At 41.4% G+C, this 22,925-nt stretch overlaps 1 protein-coding gene across 5 annotated transcripts in view; it reads right to left on the bottom strand.

The window, feature by feature from the left end:
* The window catches only part of COL21A1 (collagen type XXI alpha 1 chain), a 97,838-nt gene that overhangs the window by 64,116 nt on the left and 10,797 nt on the right, over nt 1-22,925 (bottom strand). The window contains exons 1-5 of one of the 5 annotated variants that reach the window (XM_044421541.1): nt 18,372-18,492; nt 14,856-14,981; nt 7,629-8,180; nt 614-782; nt 277-493 (exon numbers count right to left, since the gene is read on the bottom strand). In XM_044421541.1, the coding sequence (XP_044277476.1) occupies nt 277-493; nt 614-782; nt 7,629-8,180; nt 14,856-14,943 (1,026 nt within the window). In that variant the 5' untranslated portion in view covers nt 14,944-14,981; nt 18,372-18,492. The other 4 variants (XM_044421540.1, XM_044421538.1, XM_044421539.1 and 1 more) reach the window with 4 other exon arrangements.

A 22,925-nucleotide genomic window follows, 5' to 3' on the forward strand; every position in this document is an offset into this window, starting at 1 on the left:
CCACAATGATTCTGAGCAGGTATGTGCCATCCAGTATCAGGGCTGGTTTCTGCTCTTGATTCTTACACTTTTCAGAAGAAAAGATGGCCATTTTGACACAGCATGCTATTCAGACTTGACAAGAGGCATGCATATTTGTGCTCAGTTCTCCATATTCAAGAAGCAAAGGTGGTGTGAGTATCATCCCAAGGCTTAGTTATAACCACAGTGAAGTACTAGATCTCTTCACATTTTAGTATAGAGTGCCATAGACATTTCAAGTGATGTTCTCTTTACCTTTACACGGGGCGCAGTAAAAGTAACAACTTGAGTATCATTTATAAGGCTTGTTGTAGTAAATGACAGAGTTCTGTCTTCTCCATTTATAGTAACAGCTATTTGTGTTCTTCCATCCAGGCTTAAAATCCTCCATAAATCCCATGTTTTTCTGACTTTAAATCTCTGAGTGGATACAAACACATATGATGGAGGAAGTCCTTCTGGAAAAACATCCCTGGGAAGTGATTTAAATAAATCAGCAATACATAATTTCTTAGAGAATTCCAAGACAGTTACTCTGTATATCACAAGGAAATTGTATTAAGAAATGGTACAACTCACTAAAAGGAAGTACCTTGTCAATTCTGACAAATCAATGCGTGAGGTTACTTCATAAGCTTTTGCATTTGTAGATGGGATCTGAATTCTCTTTTTCACCTTTTTCTTTACACCTAAACCTAGAAGGATATCAAATCCCTTTTCATCCCGGGATGCCACAGGAATTCTTGTTGGGCAAACAGATTCTATGAAGCAAAAAATACATAAACCATGTTATTTACAGATACGATACCAAAGTTCTAACACACATGACTTGGAACGCTTAAGGGGCAACCTTAGACTACAATAGCACAGTAATAATAATTTTGGATGGCATGGCCTAAAAGTCCAACTTTACCATTTACTTCAGTGTGCTGACTACTGTTGATAGTACCTTTTTCCCTCAGTGATATAACAACTGTTGAACTAGCGATATCACTAATCCTCCCTGTATTGAGTCTGATGACCACATTACAGTAGTGTAGGCAGGACACCCACATGGTTCAGACAACCTGATTCACAGAGTTCTATTTACATTGTGTAAGATAGAAAAGCACACCGTAAGGGTCTCTAAAAAAAATCACAAGCCCAAAGAAAAGACTCAAATGATATACAGATGAGACTCTATTACACCAGCAACCAGACAACGGAAACACATGTTGAAATGAACACATGCAAATGGCATTTATATTGCACTCACAACCACATAATACAAATAAGTACAACAAAATGTCAGTACAAATCCATTTCAGCTCTAGGTCTTTTTCAAGTTCATTTGAAAATAGTTTCTGCTTCCTAAAGGGAAAGATTTTTTTCCTTGGCTTTTTTCCCTCCAGATTCCAGATTGAGTTGTCAGCTGCAATATGCTCCCACGCATTTTGTGATCAGTGTGATTCTTGAGAGTTCAACCCGTGAAACACAGTTTTTCTACACAGCACATAAGTTTTGCTGCTTAATATGAACTGATATAACACACACAGAGAGACGGTTCAGAGCCCAGCAATGCTCACCCATTCACAGTCAATTGAGCTTCTGAAACACAATCTCAACCTTCTCTTTACAACTCTTTACATCATCAAAATAAAAATGCCTGAAACTTGACTTAATTGGTGGTGGTGGCAGCAGCATCACTCCTTCAAAAGCATGACTGATTTTTAAAGCAACACAAACGACACTAGAAAGTTATTCCAATGGGAAACAGACATAGCACTGAGTTTAGTAAGTTTATTACAAAAATACTGTAAATTTCTCATTTAGACCACTGGAGTTGACTGACTGTAGTATGAAAATCCCCCACACACACTCACACAGGCATACACACAAAATCTCTGAAAAAGTAAAATATGAGAGTCTTGTCTTTTCTGAATAGATATAGAAAACTTGTTCATTAGCACTCCAGATCTTCAGCTATATCATTAAATTCCAAAAAGTGTGAAGTCAAAGGAGCTGCAAGTGTTGATATTCTAATTTTGCTAAAATGACCAGTGAGCTGGTCACTCTACGTGTTTGGCCTTCATAGGAATAAGAGCACAGAGATTAAAATGGTTAGCTGACATGTGGCAAAATGTCTCAAAAATCTTACCATTCTTAGGATTAGTGAACTGTTTCAACTCTAATGATTGTGCACAACTAGAGCATTTCCCATTCCTGTGTAAATGCACGTGTACATATCAGAACTATTTTATCTTTCAAACTGAAAGATCTACAATATCCTAGATATCATATAATGGGTAAATCCTAGCAAACTGAAGTATAATATATCAAATGCCAATATTTCAATATTTCATTTTATGGGAAAAGACATTCTATTCTATTTCATCCATTTAAAAAAAGTTTTTATAAACCAATTTATCGTGCATTGACTCATATGTATGGTACATCTCAGGTCAACATAAGGCTGTGCTAAGAAGCCTCAGAGTGAGATCTCTTGATTTCGATTGTTGTACTTATTTGTCTCTATTTTGCATGCAGAAATTTGAATGAGCAGGCTTATGCTTTACTCTTAAAAAAGTTGTGTATTATGGTATTCTTATTGCTGGATTTTTACATCAATCTGCCAACATATAAGTGATAACATCCAGATACTCTGTCTCATGGAGATCCTCATGTCTTGTGAACCTAATAGAAGAATTGACCATATTCATTCTGTGATGTCTGAACTCGGAGAGCAGAGGAGAGCAGAGTCTGTTCATAAACATTATAGGTTTGGATATGCTAGGAAACTGCAGTTTTGAAAATCAAAAGTGGGAGCTTTCAATCTCCTCCTCTTCTACATAAATGGGACAGGAGGGGAAGAGGCAAATGGCACAAGTCTGAAGCCCACTGCACCTCATTCTCATAACACTAAACCATGGGTTATATCTGAACCAGAAGAAGAGCAGCCATGTTTAATCCCATGACGGGTCCATCTACTTCAGCTTTCTGCTAGCACAGTGACCAGCCAAATGCCTGTGGGAAATTCACAAGCAGGACATGAGTGAGGTAGCATCCACCCACTCATGTGATCGCTGGACTCTCCAGCAACTAGTATACCTAGGAGTCTGTCTGTCCCTTTAAAAGCCAGTCAGTGTTGGCCATCCCTACACTCTTCCAAAGCATAACTATGCCTGTGGCTTACACACTCCCTTCCCAAAAACCAAGAAGAGACAGAAGATTTGCCAGCCACTGCCTGTGCTCTCTCTTGCTCCTAATCTGATGGCCTGCTTTACTCTTGGGTGCTCTTGTCCATTCATTTGTAGGATCTAGGATAAGATGGACAACATGAAGTCCCAGTATCCACACCCTAGAAAATCTAGAGCCAGACCTAGAGCTCGAAAAGCTGTAATATAAGTATTGCATTAAACCAGTTCAGTTGTGACTTCTTTGAATGCAGTGGGCCTGCAATGGACTTGAAACCACTTTCATTTTAAAACAGTATGATGCAGCTGAGAAAAAATTCAAAGTTGGCCAAACACGTCTTTAAAACACACATACAGAACACAATACTGGGCACATAACCTAGAATGTTAAAAAAAATAGAAAAGCACCAACATTTCTTCTCACTGACATAGAATATACAGTAAAGTCTCTGCTTTTCAGACTTCCCAGGGAATAGAGAAGTGGAACTCATCCCAGAAAGAAGGAGGATGCCAACGGAGAGACAAAGGCCACCCTCTGAGAAGCCAATGATGCACTCCATGGGCCCATTCCCAGCAGCAGCCCCCAGGAACAGGCAGCAGCAAGATTTTCAAGGGCACCCTTGGCATGCGATGTGAGCTGCAGCTCTTCGAGAAAGGGACAGGCACTCCTCAAGGAAACTGCACATCCAGCCTTAGGTGTGCTGTAATGGTAGATGGTGCGCAACACTCAGAGCATGTAGCATTGCTGAGGTGCCACCGCTCGGTGGTAGGACACCTGCTTTGCATGCTGACAGCCCCGTGTTTGATTCTCCAGGAAGCGCTAGGATAGCTGCTGCCAGTCAGTGTCGACGGAGCTGAATTAAATGGACCAGTGGTTTGACCCAATATTGGGCAGCTTTCTCATTTCCTAAGAGGAAGCAGAAGTAATGAGGAGTTTCTGTGTCATGTTCTGTTATGGTGCCAACAGCCATTAAAAACACTGAACAAAACTGATCCACTCAGTCTTATGATGGCTTCCAAATGTGTGTTGACCAAGGGCCCATTTTCACAAGCAGCCCCATCATAACAGCTGCTGCTCATGCAGACTGGAAGCTAGAATGAAGGCAGTCAAAGTGAGGGCTGCCTGTGCATGAGATACGTTCCATGCACTGTATTTTGGAAAGCCACCACTAGAAGGGGTAGGCTAATCCTGCCCCCATATATGCTTATCAGCCATTCACCAACTCCCTCTGATTGTAGCAATGGGCGTGCAGCTGGCATGACTGACTAATTCTCTGGAATTAGCTGGGGAACTGACCTCTTACCCATTCGGAACCAAGAATTTAAGGGAAGGTTATTTGTATCCAAACTTATCCTACAACTGCAGTGTCACTGGAACACTCACAGTTACATAGACAGCAAAGAATGCATTGGAAACAGGAAGCACCAATAATAATACAACATCTTATAGATGTATTATTTATATATGTAAATTCAAATGAAGCACAAACTTTAACGAACAACATCAAACAACAGCTGCAAGGTTTAGGGCAGTGGAGGCGAACCTATGGCACGTGTGCCACAGCGGGCACGCAGAGCCCTCTCTGTTGGCACGCAAGCCAAGTTGCCCCAGCCTCACCCCAGCAGCTGAGCATCGGATAACAGTGCACATAGGGGCCATGCGCATGCTCGGAAAGGAGTAGTGGTGCCAGGCAATGGCATCACAAGCCACGAAACAGCAGCAGCGACTCGTCTGAGTTTTCACATGGCTGGTCACTGCAGTGCCAAGGAGAGAGAGAGAGAGAGAGAGAGAGTTGCTTGGACTGGCTGTTTTCAGGTTTTATTGCAGTGTTGGCACTTTACAATATATAAGTGGGTTTTGGGTTGCAGCTTGGATACTCTGTCTCTAAAAGGTTCACCATCACTGGGTTAGGGTTAGAAAAACAAGGTGTCCTGGCATGATTTTGATGGTTGGAATGTGTTTAGAATGGGCATAAATGATGCGCTGTGCAGAAAAAGCTACTCAAGGAAGGCTTTTTCACAATCGCCCCTTTCAATGGTATTTACTCCTATGTTAGGGTTAGGGAAGTGCACCAGGGTAGGGTTAGGCCAATGGTAGCGAACCTATGGTACGCGTGCCACAGTGGGCACACAGAGCCCTCTTTGTTGACATGCAAGCCAAGTTGCCCCAGCAGCCGAGCATCAAATAACAGCACACACTGGGGCCATGCACATGCTCGGAAAGGAGTAGTGGCACCAGGTGATGACGTCACATGCCACAACTCGTTAGTCACAGCTCATCCGAGCTTTCACATGGCCGGTCAATGTGCTGCCAAGGATGGATGGATGGGTGTGTGTGTGTGTGTGTGTGTGTGTGTGTGTGTATGGCTTGGACTGGCTGTGAGTTGTTTTTTCTAAACTAAAACCTCAGTTTTCAGGTTTTATTGCAGTGTTGGCACTTTGCGATAAATAAGTGGGTTTTGGGTTGCAGTTTGGGCACTCAGTCTCTAAAAGGTTCGCCATCACTGGTTTAGGGTATATCTCTGATATTAAATTATGCTAGTATTTTGTATTGTCCCTGCTCGTTTTTTAAAACCGAAAGGATAAAGGGCAAGACTAACAACTTATTACCCCAGTTTCTCTGCTCAGTTACAATGAAAGTGGTAAAACAGAAGGCATGCAGGATTTGATCTTGCTAACTTCTGATCCACGAGTAATTAGCTAGAAGAGCAAAGTACATATCCTCCATGGGAGTGTGCAGGAGAGAGAGGTTCTGCCCCAGTCAGCTGATTCTACAGCAGAGGATCAATTCTCCCGCATTTCTGAAAATGTGCATGTGAGGGTGGTGATTCAGAACCCTGCTGGACAAGAGGACCATTAACCACCAAGGAACCAATTAACCACACAAGGCAAACAATTCCTCTGGATGTAAGTGATTCCGATCGAGGACAATTGCAGAGGAAACAAGAGCTACCTTGCCCAGATATGAGTCATGGATCTCCAAACATTCCATGTAATGGTTTTGACAATGACAATGAACTGTAGGGAAGCACAGAAGTAGTAAAAACCTTCATCTCAGCTCTCATGTCACCATGTGAATTTTCAAAAGGTCACAAAGCGCAAAGCTAACAATTCTCCTGAATCATTTAAACCATTTTAAAACTAGCAATCAACATACAAAGAAGCTGTGAAATACGTATTGCATTGGACTTTTTGTTTCTTTTCATGACATGCCTTAAGTGTTGTTTTTATTTCTGTGCTATGTTTTAATTAAGATTTCATTTGAATATGGATGAGCAGCCCTTTTAAGAGGAAAGGCAGGATACAAATTAATTTATTTATGAATAAGGTTAAGGCTAGAATAGGAGGCCAGATAGCAGAACTACAGTAAGGCAAGAAGCCTAAACTGGCAGTACCACCAAAAGAGCCCAGGGGGATTCTGCTCGCAACAAACGGCAGCCAGCAAGCCCTGACCAGACAGCAGTACCTGGGGGCTTCAATTCCCATAGAAGGGATCAGGGCCTCTCCAGTTTCTCCACTCACTCTGCTCAGGCATGCGTGTTAGCTGCCTGCAAAGGCTGCTACAGAAACTGAGGCTGGGTCAGCCAGCCTCGCTTTCATCACTTCACAGCTCGTCTAGACTTGAAAATTGCCAGATGTGGTGATTACAACATCTGCCTTGCCATGGAGACTCACTTGCTCATTCCTTCTACAAATTTTGTTTCTTAATCCGAAACCTGGGCTTCCTTTGGCTGCACAGAAACATCCTTTTTCAGTTCTGATCAGCAGGAGAATTGTGTGCTGCCTTTCAAATAGGCCCAACATTTAAGCCAAATTTTTAAAATCAAATGCCTCCTTTGTATGTAAGAGCACAATCCTACACACGTTTGGACAGAAAAAAGTCCTAAACACAGCCCTATGGTGAGGCGGTGGGAAATGCTGAGAGTTGCAGGATTTTTTTTCAGTTGAAGCATGCATGGGATGGTGCTGTAAGGCAGTTGGGATTGTGACGTCCCAGGGCCAGCTCACACACTTCCCAGGAATCCTGTACCTTCCCAGGAATCCTTCCCAGGAATCCTGTAGCATCCACAAACGCCGTGCACATGGACTTCCTGGTAAAGGCTCTGGTTTAAAGTCCTGGAGAACAGCTGTCTGACATGCAAACCAACTTCCTCCATTTGCGGTTTTCAGATATTTAGAACTTCAACCACAATAAGCTCCACCAGGCATGGCCACTGCCAGGAATGCTAGGATTGCAGGTCTAAATATCTGGAAGGTACCAGGCTGCTGTGAACAAAGCTGAATTAAACATACTAACAGTCCAATTCTGTACTACATCATTTCCCACAGATTTGTAAGTCATTTGCAACCAAAATGCAACACTGAAACACTCTAATGGAACATAATTAATCTTTAAAAAGTGTAATTGCTGTGAAGAGAGTCATCGATATTTACCTTCACAGAGTTTCTGCTTTATTACTTCTCTTATTCTGGATATTGCAATATAATCTTCAACATAGAAGACATATCTTGATGAGGGCTTGTTAGCAATTGCTCGCAGTTCATCCTCTTCAGTTTCTGAACCAACCCCAATGGCAAACAGAGTGATCTTGTTTTTTCTTGCTTCAGCTGCTATATATTTGACTTCATCTTGTGACTTACCATCAGTAAGAACTATTGCAATTTTTGTAAGGAATCTTGGGGATTTAGCAAAGAGGTGGTCAATTGCAAACTGAATTGCCTTCCCCGTTTGCGTATTTCCACCCAGGTACTCTATGTATTCCATTCCTCTGACTAGGTTTTCATTGGAGTCATAAGATGCAAGTGGAATTTCAAGTACAGGATAATCACTGTACTGAACTACTCCAACTTGAATAAACTTTGGTCCTATGTTAAAGTTACTTGTAATATTGACAAGCCATCTTTTGACTATTTCAAAGTTTTCCGGGCCAACACTGTAAGAACCATCCAAGATGAAAACTAAATCTGCTGGTGCAGTTCGGCAACCTTAAAAAAATAAGGAGAAAAATAATTAAAAATGTCCTGGGATTGCTGATTTTTTAAAAAAGCTTCACAAATTAGCTTTAAATGTAATCTCTTCAGAATCCTAGCATCAAGTTCCCTGTAGTCAAGACAGCATACTTTTCCAAACATAATATGACCTGCCCAGAAATTTGTTTAAAACCTTTCCCATCTTTACCCAAACCAGATCTCAAGATGGCTTAAATTAACGCTGAGTGGGGCTTCCCTCCTGACGGTGCCACATTTGCCTAGAATGAGTGAGCTGAGAGAGGACATCCTCAATACAGGAGCCTCTGCTCTGGAATTCCCTCCCTCCTGATGCACAGGCTTGCAGGCTTTTCTTTTTATGCCAGCTAAAGTCCTACTGGTTTACCCATGGACTTTTCCTCCTTTTCTTTCACTACATTGCGTGAACTCTTATTTATCTCATGCTGTTCTCCCATTCAATTATGTTTTAAGTCAGTATTGTATTCTTTTGCTGTACTTTAATTTAACAGGAGTTAGATTAGCCACAACTGTCTTGAAAATCTATTGATTTGAACAGGAAGCTATCTTACTCTGGGATCTCCTATTAGTGATCTCATGATCTGGGTATTTTGAACCTTAAAGCAAAATGACTGTTGGGTTAAATATAGACCCCTGTCCATTTGGAGACTATCTATTTGAGCTGGGGTGCAGGGAGGGGATCACTGGGTATTTTTTCTAGCCCTTGGTGGACTTAAAAAGTATACAAGCCATTTCAGCAGGGAGAAAATGTGGTAGAAAAACTTGCAGTATATCCTAAATCATGTTGATTCCAGTGTGTCCCAATGCATTTTACTAGGTAGGGGTGATGGTTTGAAGGAGAAAGTTCAAACACGTAATTACAAAACCCACCCAAAATAGCATAAAGAGATGCGGGGGGGGGGGGGGGGACACACAACAAAGATCATATATCTATAGCATGTTCTCTGTGCTAATACATTATAGAATGACACCATTGCTCTTTTTCATTTATTCCCCGGGAAAATTAGGATTCTCTGGGGTCTAAACAGAGATTATGAAGCTACCTGCATTTTTTAATGCCCACAGACATACCGTATGCCCACAAATTGTACCCCAGTTTGTTTAAAACTAGACCTGTGTTGCTTTGCTTTTATTTGTTTCATACATTTAAAATTATGATATCCCTTATCATACTAGGTTTAGTTTCCTTTTTTGAGAAATGAGAACTTTCAAACAGATGTATTAGTCATCTGGTGAGGTGGTGGGGAGAAATGTAGCAATTGTTTTTCCATAATATGTAGGACATGGCTTAAGCCATTAAAAAACCTAGAGTGGTTTGTGGTCAAAACAATTCACTGGAAAAAAAAAAAACCACAAGCTTTCAAACATCCAAACTAAATGGTAGGATCTAACCACATTGGGTTGCTTCTAACCACATAGCATCCATCCACGTACAAAAGTATACTAGATTAACACATCCTTACATAAGCCTTCATTATCAGTTCCCTATACTACACCTCTCCCTGGGTGGTCACATGGGTGCTTACACCAAATGACCCAACAGACATTGCCTCTGATCCATGTGTGGACTTCCCATCTTTCTTCTATCAGCGGGAAAACTCATCATATACAGATTAATTTCTCAGTCTCTGTGCAGAGGTTTCCCCACTCATGTACAGCAAGAGCTTTAGGACTGCTGCCAATATACAACAGGGTTCTGTTGTTGAAATCAACACCATTTAAAGTGCTGATATAAAATCAGGCAAAACAATGAAGAAATCATTTTATTTAGAGTAAGTTTCCAGTTTGCAATTATTTTCTGAAATTCATGCCTATTTATGTGTTGATAAACTTAAAATACTGGCTTTACAATTAAGCAGAGGCTTTATACAAGCATAAACCTAGATCAGGGCTGGCAGCATTGAGCACATACGCCATTTCTGCAACCCACCACACACAGTGTTCTTTGGACCCTCCTGCTTGGCACAGCAAAGGAAACAAAGTGCAGTGGGAAGGACACTCCTTTCTTCAAAACAGAATTACAACTCTACTTGGAAACACTCCCGCCTATTTATTGGTTGGTAAGTCCTCCCTGTCCACCTTGTTACCCTGCTAAATCAGAGTGATTTTTGTAGCTCATGTGGTGAATTCAGCAACCGCAGCAAATTCAGTGGTACAGATGGGAAGTAACATGGCCCCCTGAAGTCACCCACCTTTGATCTGGATTATGCAGGCCACATGCACTACAGAATTATATCAACTTAGGATCAAGAGACAGATACCTGCATACATATGAAGCAAATTCACTTACTTGAAGGCAAAGGCTGTAATCTTGTGCATTATGCAGAAGAAATCCCATATAATAAAGTGGCTTTTAACAAACCACATGGGAAATCTATGATAAGCTTGGGAGCCATCTTAAAAAAAGCTTAAAAGCAGCTGCAAAGCATGTGAGGCCTGCATTAGGGGAGCAATGCTGAGAATTGGGAAAGGCAGACACACTTCCTCACTAGACTTCCTTATCAGAACCAAGCACCTGTAAGCTGCTATTAGCTTTGCTCTCAGGAAATAAGGTGCATGTTTGCATTGTTCTAGATCTATAGGAGGATAATAGCAACTTTTTCAGGGAGATCAAGATTAAAGAAATGGTGTGTGAAGGAAGGTTACCTCTGCAGCAGTTTTCCCAAATAGCAATGCATGCTGATGTTGGGTTAAACGTTTGTTTCAAATGTCATCTAAAGACTGACCCTTACTTCTATTTAAACTTGCAAGAACCAGCTAGTAAGAGTCCAAAGAAGCAAGAAGAGAAAGAAATCAACAATCAGGTCTTCACTCTCCAGTTTGTGCAAATTTACACAAACTGTGCAAGAGTGGAAGCCCAAATTTTGCACAAATCTAAAATTATCAAAAAGATCAAAGTAGCCAAGCTGGAGTGTGCAGATATGCAGTGGGCAGAGGATGCTTCTGTGTTAAGTGCTACAACAATTACAACAAGCTGAGTCTAATAAGTCAGCCCTCCTTTATGCAATTTATACAATTTGTGCAATCTCTGCTAATGACTTACAGTTATTGGCTCCAAATTTGCACAAATATTTCAAGCAATTTTGCAGAAGTCAAGAACAAACTCCCAACTCAACCTGCTTTTGACTGTCGGGTCACAAATGTGTCCAAAGCTCTTCATGCTCAAACAGAATGAGTTTTCCAGTGTTACACATTCCTAATTCGCCAGGGCTTAAACAAATCTATTGGCTTCCTGTCTATTTCCAAGAACAACTCAAGGTACTAGTGCTTACTTTAAAGCCCTACACAATTTAAACCTAACTACCTTTGGGCAGGGATGAGAAGAAAGTATATTTCCAGATGTTCTGGATTCAGTGCCTAGCATTCTGGATCACAGGTCCTGCTGGCAAGGGATTCTGGGAGTTATCCAGAGATCTACTGTCTGCCCATCCCTCCTCTAAGGGGCTGACCTCCAACATGAACCTGCCCATCAACTCAACTCATATTTCTATGGCCCCTGCGAGTGCTCATTATTGTTTGAGCCGAAGTAAGTGGCTTTCTGGTGGTAGAGTCTGGTCTGCAGAACATTCTCCCCAAAAACGTATGCCTGATATCTACCCCTTTTTTGCAGGGGAGGGTCCATTGTTGTAATGTTTTAAAGTCACTTTTAGCTGCTCTATAAACATTGTTTTATTGTATTTATAATGTTAACTTGTAAGCTGCCTGACAATGTTCATGTTGAAGGGTAGCATATAAATTTCTTCATTCAATCAATCAAGACTTAAACCTTTTAAACGAGAGGCTGAAACCTTTTGAAGGACTATAAAATAAAACATTTTTTTCTACTGTTAGCACAAGGGACAAACATCCATCAAAGATAATTTACTAGTGAACATGAATTCCAAAAAAATTATTGCTGGCTTCAACAGGGCATAATGTATATAGCAGAGCAGAGCTTAGCTTCAGGTTACTACTCAGTAACTTTAAGCTTGCCACATAATTTCTCCAGAGTGTTATTCAATTTATTTCTGGTTTGAGTGGTTCAACTGAAGGCACATAAAAACCTAGGCACAAAAAACCAAAAATGACCCCCCAACCCTCCCCCTCAAGATTCACCAACATGTGCGCACCCAGACACAATTTTCAATCTGCTTTGTTTCCTGATTCAAGTCTCCTAATTCAAATGTTACAGTAGACCACAGGTCTCAACCTCTCCGTGCCTGCAGGCGCATTTGGGATGCTGACAAACTGCCTGAGTGCCACCACAATTTGACCACTGCAGGATGGTGGGGTGGCCAATCACAAAAAAGTTACAGAATTCTTGTTTCTTTATGTTTGTGTCTACATGCGGGGGAACTTTCTCTTTTACTCTGGTTTCTCTCTTTCCCCACTTTCAAGAGAACAGAGTGATTTCATTTGCATAGGGCAAGGACAAGCTAAACTCCCTGGAGAAAACAATCATGCCAGGGAAAGTTGAAGGCTGACGAACAAAAGGAAGGTCAAATATGAGCTGGACTGAGTCCATAAAGGGAGCCAGCCTTGAATTTAGAATGGCTGAGCAGGACAGCCATGGGTAGGGTATTGTGGAGGCCTTTCATTCATAGGGTTGCATTAGTCGGAAATGCCTTGATGGCACATAACAACAAGGATAAGCTGCCCTGCTGAAAATCAGCAGGAAGTGGGGAGAATTCAACCCTCTGTCAAGGACAGAGCCTTTCTCCTTGGTGAAGAAAGTCCTTCTCCCTATTTCCAGCTGCTGTTTGACAGGGAAGGCTTTTTTCCTCCTCCCTGGAATAATAGGAATTACTCCATCCAATTCAATAGGGAAGGGAAAGCCCTCTGCCAAAAATCAGTTTGAGGGAAAGGAAGCCCAGCCCCTGCCAAGGACACTGCAACCCCAAGAGCCATTGGTAGGGGTACAATTTTTACAGACTTTTTAAAAAAGCAGATGTCTTCCCTGTTGTTGTTGTTATTAGAAGCAAAGTCATGTCCGACCCATCGCAACCCCATGAACAACATTCCTCCAGGCCTTCCTGTCCTCCACCATCCCCCGGAGTCCGCTTAAGCTCACACCAACTGCTTCAGTGACTCCATCTAGCCACCTCATTCTCTGCCGTCCCTTTCTTCTTTTGCCATCTATTGTTCCCAGCATTAGGGTCTTCTCCAGGGAGTCCTTCCTTCTCATTAGGTGGCCAAAGTATTTGAGTTTCATCTTCAGTATCTGGCCTTCTAAAGAGCAGTCAGGGTTGATCTCCTTTAGGACTGACTGGTTTGATTGCCTTGCGGTCCAAGGGACTCGCAGGAGTCTCCTCCAGCACCACAATTCAAAGGCCTCAATCCTTTGGCGCTCAGCCTTCCTTATGGTCCAGCTTTCACAGCCATGCATTGCAACTGGGAAAACCATTGCCTTGACGTGAGTTGTTGTTTTGTTGGCAAGGTGATGTCTCTGCTTTTTAGTATGCTGTCTAGAGTTGCCATAGCTTTCCTCGCAAGGAGCAAGTGTCTTTTAATTTCTTGGCTGCAGTCCCCAACTTGGAGCCCAGGAAAATAAAATCTGTCACTACCCCCATTTCTTCCTCATCTATTTGCCAGGACGTGAGAGGACCGGATGCCACGATCTTAGTTTTCTTATTGTTGAGTTTCAAGCCTACTTTTGCGCTCTCCTCTTTCACTCGCATCAAGAGGCTCTTTAGTTCCTCTTCACTTTCTGCCATTAGAGTGGTATCATCTGTATATCTGAGGTTGTTGATATTTCTCCCAGCAATCTTAATTCCAACTGCTGATTCATCTAGCCCTGCCTTTCTCATGATGTGCTCTGCATGTAAGTTAAATAGGCAGGGCGACAGTATACTGATTGGTTCAATTTTGAACCAATCAGTGGTTCCGTGTCCAGTTCTCACTGTTGCTTCTTGACCTGCATATAGGTTTCTCAAGAGACAAATAAGATGGTCTGGTACTCCCATCTCTTTAAGAACTTGCCACAATTTGTTGTGATCCACACAATCAAAGGCTTTAGCACAGTCAATGAAGCAGAAGTAGATGTTTTTCTGGAACTCCCTAGCTTTCTCCATGATCCAGCATATATTGGCAATTTGATCTCTAGTTCCTCTCCCTCTTCGAAATCCTGCCTGATCTCTTCCCTACTCCCCCATATAAGTGAATGAAGAAATTGCATCTTCATTTTGAGATGGGGGAAAGAGCTTAGTGGGTACCTCAACCTAGACTTTCAAAAAAGTCTCTCTGGCATGCATTGCATTGCAGATGACAGCTGTAGGCTAAGGTTTAAGAAACCAGGATGTCTTAAGCCAGGCACACAAGGTACTCGTAACTGAACTCAGGGTGGGGAAGGAGGAACAGGAGACACATTCCTCATCCAACAGATGGGGTCACAGAATGTAACAGACTTTTCTCATGACTGCCCAAACATGTAATTTCTAAATCCCATATTACATAGCTGAAATACATTAACAAAACCTAGGGTCCTTTAAAGAGCACATCCCTCTATTTTCATGATAAATTATATTAGCCAATGGAAATCAAGCCCTTGTTATGCAACGTTGTTTAGATGTTAGTGCTGGAAGAAAGATTAAGCAAGAGAGAGAAGTGTAATCTTCTCTGGAAAAGCCTCTAAGTTTGATCAGCTAGCCATGATTAGCAAATAAAGTTGATTCTTACTTGATCTTACATCACCATCTTCAGCTGATATGTAATCGTGCAGTAACAACATTATAACTGTCTGAAGAAGCGTTATGTTCTTTGCCATGTATACAGTATTTCCTGCTCTTCAAATCCTAAAATAAACTGGAAAAACACCATTATTTAAACAAACTTGTATTAAAATATAATATAAATGTATCTCAATCAATCACTGTGTAGCCAGTTACTACATTTATATAGCTAAATTGCTTTAGAAGGACCAATAAGAGGAATTAAAATTTATATGGTTTCTCTGACCATCTCTGGGGTGTACAGAGATCTTATGGCCCAGCTACATGAAACAGGGGCATGGCTTTGACCTGCTTCCGAGGTCAAGAACTTATGCAACCCCAGACAAAGTGTTCTCTGGACTCTCAGAAAACAGTCGCACAATACCTGAGTCATATAATGCCCCAAGCTAGATAGTGCCTCCTACAGATGAACTGAAGGTAGTGCTAGTGTTTAGTGTTTCAGTAGTCTATGTAAGTACTGCAAACAGGATGAAACTATGAATCAAAATGCAGCTGTGTATAGGCAGCACATGGCTTGTATGAACTATGCACAGAGATGCTTCAACACTAGTAGAGTATCAATAGCATGATACAAAAGGAATCTCTGAAGCATAAGAATATCCGAAAAGTGACCTGAAGCATGTACACAGATTTCTCTACTGTGATTTTTACATGTTGGAAACCTTCGAGGGAATCAACAGTTTCAGCTCTTCAGCTACCCCTCAGGTAATCAGCAACCAGAACAGGAATTAAGTGGTTTACAGCCATTATTAGAGCCAGACATTTTCTTGACCCATTCAAAAGACTGAGTTTCATTCAGATCTAATAATGGGATGCTAGTAAAATACCAGGATACGCACTGTGAGCAGAAAATTCTTGCATAAATTCAACTTACAACTGGCTTTGTTAATAAGAACATTATTTTCAGACCGTTTGCTGAGCTGGTTCCAAACAGAATATGACATCATGCTGACTTTGCAGAGGGACTGAACTGGAGCTTATGATCATGGTCTAATGAGAAACTGATTTAGTTTTTGCTTTTTTAGCTAAAAGCTAATTCAGTGCCATCTCCAAGTTTGGGACTCGTTCCAGGAGGAGACCCTCGATGAGCTGCCCATTGCTGCTGAACAAATGCAGCAGCAGCAGATGCTGAACCATCCTGCTCTCACTCCTTCTCTTCTTACCAATCACTCTCTCCAGAGGGCTCGGGCTTTCGGTAGCTGAGGTGCGGCCTTCCGAAGGTGCACCCCAATGCCAATCCCGCTACCCTGCCTGAACCCAAGCCTAAATTTCCATGTTTCTTTGCAGGTTTGGCAAGGAATCTGAATCAGTCTGCCGAAACCTGGATGGAAAACAATGGCAGAAGGTGCAGCATGTGTAATTACAATATCGTTGCAACGGGTTTATCCTATTATCTTTGTTTTCCTTTCTGTGCCTCCCGCGTTTGACATGTAAGATCCCCAGGACAATGACCTGTCTTTGCTTGCTTGCACTGCCTGTAAAATGCCATGTCCATCAAAGTATCCCCCGTTACTTATAATATTTGAGATCATTTTACCTAAATAAAGAAGCAGGAATGTGCTGCATGAAATGGAACTGCTTTTAAATAAGAAGTATACCTTTAATAAAAAGTATTGTATGAATAATTCCTACTGTACTTTCTGCAAAGGCACAACTGGTACCTTCAACTTCTTTTGTACTACAACTCCCAGCATCCTTGGCTATCAGTCATGTTGGCTCTGTGCACCAGCTTTGATGAGTTTATTAGACATTGTTTAAAGTTTCCCATGCCATGAAACCAGGAAACTTTGATTTAATCTCAAGTTTGCAATCTGATCCTGATTAGTAAACCAAGAGAAAAACATAATTTCCTAATTTGGGTGTAACAGCAACTGTACTTGAAAGAAGAGAGAAGCACACCTCTCATTTCAGCTTCCTAACCATGGTTTATTATGCCAGTATTGATCTATTTGAACTGAACCTCTAGTTGCAATCCTGCATACACTTACAGATTTAATAGGATCTAAGCAATCTGGCTACATGCAGCCTTAGCATTTCCCAAGCGGGATGTGTAACAAAGCTGCATGTTTTTATTTCAATTACATTCAGCCTATGACAGCAAATCAGTAGAAGGCTTTACCCAGGATTTTCACTAGGAATGCTGCATTTCTTACAGTTAAATGGAATTTCATAATTGTCCAACTTTGTAAAAGTTCTTCCTATAAATTAAGTGGGTGTTTGTAATGCTGGTGCTGATATAGGCACAGATATGCTCCAATTGACCCCTACTGCTCAGATTGCTTTTACTTCACTTGTACCAAAAGCGGTATCAGAAAGCTGCCTAGAAAATCAACACAACAACCCTTCCAACGCACCTAAGGACTGGAGAGGATTTAGATGAGACAGGGAGCAAGCACTTTTAAGTGTTTACAACAAGAAGCCATCAAGAATATTCACTGACCCAAGCAGAGATAATACTTACCCATCATTAATCAAGTGGCTTGGACATTCATTTATTCATTTTTTTTTATTCATATGCTGCCCAATAAGCCATAAGCACTCCAGGCAGCTTGCAACACATTAAAATCCCTAATGTACAACACCATCTACAACATGATATAATACACAGTTCATAATAAAATCAATCAACAATAAAAATCAGTAAGTAAAAACTACTAAAATTAAGGAAGACAAAGATGACGAAAAAAATAAATAAAATAAATATCATATATGGGGATCCAAAAAATAGAAAAACACAAACAATTTAAAACATAGTATCAATATATTGCATAAATTGATTATTCATATTTAGATCAATTACAATCAGGTTTCAGACCTGATTTGGAACAGAAACAGTCCAGGTCACCCTCACTGATTTTTTTCTTCAGGGAGTGGATGTAGGGAGCAGAACCCTCTTGATTCTTCTGGATGTCTCAGTGCCTTTCAATACTGTTAATTATGGTATACCTTCTAAATCATGTATCCAAGTGAGAGGCATGTCAAAACCATGTCTCCATGCATTTCACAGCAAACCACAAAAGGCTCATCAAGACCACAGCATCAGTATTAAAGATCTTTTGCCTGATCACCCACTGCCTTGGGCACGTAGTCTGTCGAACACAAGCTGGACATGCACAGACTCTCATTTAACATTTCATCCTGGACAAAACCTGAAGGCAAATGGCAATGCTTTGCAAAGTAGCTGCACATTTCAAGAACCTCATTATGCTGAATCAATCTGACAGACACTTCAACATTAACAAGCAAAGATCCTCCACAAACACCTGTACAGCGTACACGCAACAGCACTCCTCCAATCCTGGAGTAGACTGAAATATCCCTAGAGCACAACTATTTGCAGCTCACACAAAACATCTCAGTTGCTTTGACTAACACCCTAAAACACAAACGCCCATGAAAGAAAAAGCAAAAGACACTCCCAAGTTATGAACAGTGGAAATCCAAGTAGCCACATCAAGTATACCAAAGCACGGTCTCTGCTTGGCTTCCACATTACATCTAATTCACTCCTTCCAGCCTGAGCCTCTTGTATCCAATTGAAAAGGTGCTGTGCTTCAGCTCCTTAGTGTCCTTTTCCTAGCTGATTTTCCCATGTTTAAAGCCAAAGGCAGTATGATTTCAACTTTTTTCCAGTGCTCCAAAGCTATGTTAAAGGTCACTTAGATTAGCCTGTTATCCCAAGAGGAAGTTAACACTTCTCTCATGTTACAGTGTGACGTGAATGGCTTTCACAATTGGACCATTACATTTGGCTTACACATGGAAATCTATTAAAATATCATGGCAATCATGAATGAAAGGACATATCAAATACCCAGATTTCAGCTGTAGTCCATTTGCTTTTTTTGGACAGGATAACGCCACACATATTTACAGCATGGCTAAAGTAATCATTTGGATTGGTTGGATTTATCCTTGGCTTGGATTTGGATTTATTGTTAGAGTTAGAGACATTGAAATCAATATTCTACATCTCACTAAATCTGGATCCAACCCGTTATATATAACTACAGAGAGCACTACTAATCAGAGGAGATATGATAGCACTGCTCAAGTATTTGAAAGGCTGTCACAAAGAAGAGAGCTGTGATCTCTTCCCTATCATCCCAGAGTGCGGGACACAGAATAACAGGCTCAAGTTACAAGAAGTCAGATTCCAGCTGAACTTCAGAAAAACGTCCCGACTGTTAGAGCAGTGACAACAGAACCAATTGCCTGGGAAGGTTGTGGGCTGCCCCACACCAGAGGCGTTCAAGGTGCAGCTGCACAGCCATAGGTTAAAGATGCTTTGACTTGCCGTCCTGTGGTGAACAGTGGTTGACCTGCTAGCCTTATCAGCCCCTTCCAACTCTGTGTTCTGTGATTCTATCATTCTAATGTTGGCTCCAAGGACATAAGGAATGGTGGGACACACCTATCCATGGTGTTATCCTCAACAGAGTTGCTAAAACAGACACTAAAGCCTTGGGAGGAGACCAGCATTCTTCTTTCCTACCAGATCCATCACACTAACACAGGCTTCCCAACCTGGTGGTCTTCAGACACATTTGGGCCACAACTTCCAGAATTCCCATCCAGCAGGGCTGAGAATGACTGAGAATGGTTATGTATGGTTAAGATAGTGCTTAAAGCATTCAGTCAGTTTTCCCCATCTTTGTGCTCTCCAGATGGGTTGGACTATACCATCCATCACCACCTAACACTGACCATGCTAGCTTCATAGGATGGAGGCTCCAATCCAACATATCTGGAGGGTACCAGGATGACTAAGGTACACGTGAACTATGAGCCATGATCTTGCCAATTACAGTCTTAAATCTATTTGACAGCCTTGGGAAAGCTCCTTACTGACTAAGATCATGCATGCAAGGTGCTCTGAACCCTTAAACAACAAGCCTATTCTAATGAGGATTACAATTACATTGTTGATGAATTAGATAGCCCTCTTAATACTGCTGGGCTGCATTCAGCCATGTCAACAATCTAAAATAAAATAAAAAAGATTCCAACACTGCAGTGCTTGTTTCAAAGCATGTTACTAGAGGTATAACAACCATTATTGAACTTAATTTTTTCAAGTGTGGGGAGAGGCTGTATGTTTATTTGTGATACCACTCGACTGAACCCACTGAACCCACAGACTCCTTGTCTACAACAGAGGAAGTTCTTGTTGCGCACCAATCTTTGAAGGAACACAGAAGGTCTGCATTGCTGAACGCCGTTTGTTCTGGCAAGCACAGACACTATTGAATTTGACCCACTTTACGACGACCTTGTGCCAGATGAAACAGACTATTGGCCATTAAGAACGCAAGCAAGGGGGAGCCTTAACCACAGCATAGGGGACCCCTCACTTGTTATGTATGATTTATTGCTACGGCGTTTCTTATGTATACACTGTACAGTGAATGAATTATGTAACATGCCAAAACTGTCAGTTCAAAACATTGGCTGTAACTATTAGCTAAGTCAACTCTGGAAACCATGATTTCATACAGCCAACGAAAAAAGAATCCCATAGATGTTTCTTTCTTTATCAAGCAACATGAGATTCCACAGGACCTTCCTTTCAGAAACTAAACCTAGAAAAATAGGACAGGCAAATCAACAGACTGGGTGGGACGTGTTCCAGCAGAACTGACGATCAACTCACTACTCCTTGTGTGCATGCTTTTAAGGAAAGGACACATTTTGGAATGCCTGTCTTTGACATGAACATTGAAATGTTAAGTAAATGAATGCTGCTTTGAGGAGAGGGACAGGTACTCTATGGGAAAACACTTGCTTTGCAAGCTGCAGATCTCAGGTTTAATTTCTGGCATCTCCCACTGAAAAAGGATTGCAGGCAGCAGTGCTAGGAACACTCAGCCCTTGGCCTTGGGGAGTCTGCCCCTCACTGGAACAGTCAGTACCAAGCTAGATGGACCTATGGTCTCCCTTAGTAGGAAACAGCAACTGGGTTCAAACAACACAATAACCCATGCTTGAGGGTAGTGTGTTGGTTGTTGTATCATGTTGCCTGAACGCAGCTGCTCCAGCAAGCCATGGTTTAACCACAAACCACCCTGGAAGAGAATCTATAGCTGGTCACTGGGATGTGACCTGGGGTTTGTTACAAATAATCACAGTTCAATGACAATAATGTGCAGTTTTTGTGCTGTTTGAACCCAGTCAGAGGCATACAACATTGTGTTGTTGCACTCCAAGCATGGCTGACTTATATAGCCTGAACAAAGGTCATATGCTTCAGTGACCTCTGGAGGGTTGGCTTTTCAGAAAGTTTTGAAAGGGAAAGTCATTAAAAATCTGCAGCCGCTAGATGCTGGTCTTATAGATCATACCAGTAGGTACAATCTTATGCCTGTTTAGACACCCAGTTTCTGTCCAGGCAGACATAGGGCCACATCCTTACAAGCTTAACTATTGTCCAAAATGCAAGGTAGGAAAGAAAAAGTCTAAAATCCAGATAGAGCAAACAGAATAGAAGGAAGGTGGAAAATGCTTCAAGGGAAGGTGCTCTTAGTAAAAGAAATGGGAAGGATGGTGTTGTTTGAAATTACTTTTTAAAGAGGTAGCAAGTCATGAATAAAAAAAGGTAGTCAACGATAGATAGCAGTTGCAATTAGAAATATGAGGAAGATCAAAGTCTCAGTAATATGAACATATGAACATTCTTAAAATGAAAGGAAGAGTGGACTGAAGCAGCAAAAAGACTCAGTAAAAATCGTAGAGGTGACTGCCACGGCAACCTTAGCTAGTCAAGTGAATAATCCTGGTGACAGACCGCTGTATGGAAGTAGGGGTTCTATGTGTGAGTGATGAGAGATTTCAAAAGGTACGCTATAGTACAGGAGGAAATGAGATTTAAGCAATAGGAGAAGCAACCAGTAGGGTGCAGTTTTGAAAATGCAATAGAGAAAGGAGGTGCATGGACAGGCCTCAGTTTGGATCTCAGCTACGAGATGGAAGGAGGCAAATTAATAAGCAATAGAGAAAACGACAGAAATATTGACAATGGCAGAAGCAGAAACAGTGTGATGTTTAAAATGAAAGATAAGGATGCCAGCCTGTGGATCTGTGTGTTTCATCCTATAGTTATCCCTCCTTATGATATCACTAAGATTATAACCATAACTTTTTTTCAAAACTGCGAGTCTCATTAGCCCAGAAAACATTCTAGAATGGACAGAACATTATCAGCTTGTATTCTCTTGACTCCATGAACCAACACTTGCTGTTGGAAGATTCTACTCGAAACAAACAAAAGACCCTAACCCCAGCCCTAATCCTGAACAGGATGCCTGTGTGTGCAACACAACTGATCAGTAGGACCTAAAGATGGGCATGAGAGTGTTTTGCTGTCCATCTGTAGAGATGCAATGACTTTCATTTAAATCTGCAACATTCTTAAATATTAGAAAGACCATTTTACGACTACTCATACACAGTGTTCTAGAAATCTGAGAGGAATAAATAATGCTCTCTGTGCCAGAAATCTGACATTTCTGAAGGTGGCAAGTGCACTTTCATGTGTATTTTGGAGTGTATTTAAATTCAGGAAGAGCATTAGCTTGGAAATGTTAGAACAGTGCCCAGAGCAGGGAACATGGGTGGAGCACTAATTAAAACGACAATGGGCACACATGTTATGCATACACATTTGCAGTAAAATATGTAATTCCCTACACTGCCAAGTAGGAACAATTTCTGGAGGGATGGGGAACTCATGGTCCTACAGATGTTGTTGGGCTACAGTTCCCATCCTTCCTGACTACTGGCCATGCTAGCTCAGGCTAATGGGAGTTTGAGTCCAGGGGTATTTGGTATGGAGGAGTAAAAGTGCATCACTCTGATGCAAAGGAATTGCATACACAAAAAACCTGCAACATTCCAACTGATTTTAATTTTCCTTCAATGCTGACTTTGGAATTATGAAATCTAGATTAACTGGTGTGAGCAGATAAACATCTGTTGCACATTAACTCACAGGGAGAAGAATAGTAGAGATTGAACCCAC

The sequence above is a fragment of the Varanus komodoensis genome, unplaced genomic scaffold (assembly GCF_004798865.1).
Source record: "Varanus komodoensis strain SLA01 unplaced genomic scaffold, ASM479886v1 scaffold12, whole genome shotgun sequence".
Lineage (NCBI taxonomy): Eukaryota > Metazoa > Chordata > Lepidosauria > Squamata > Varanidae > Varanus > Varanus komodoensis.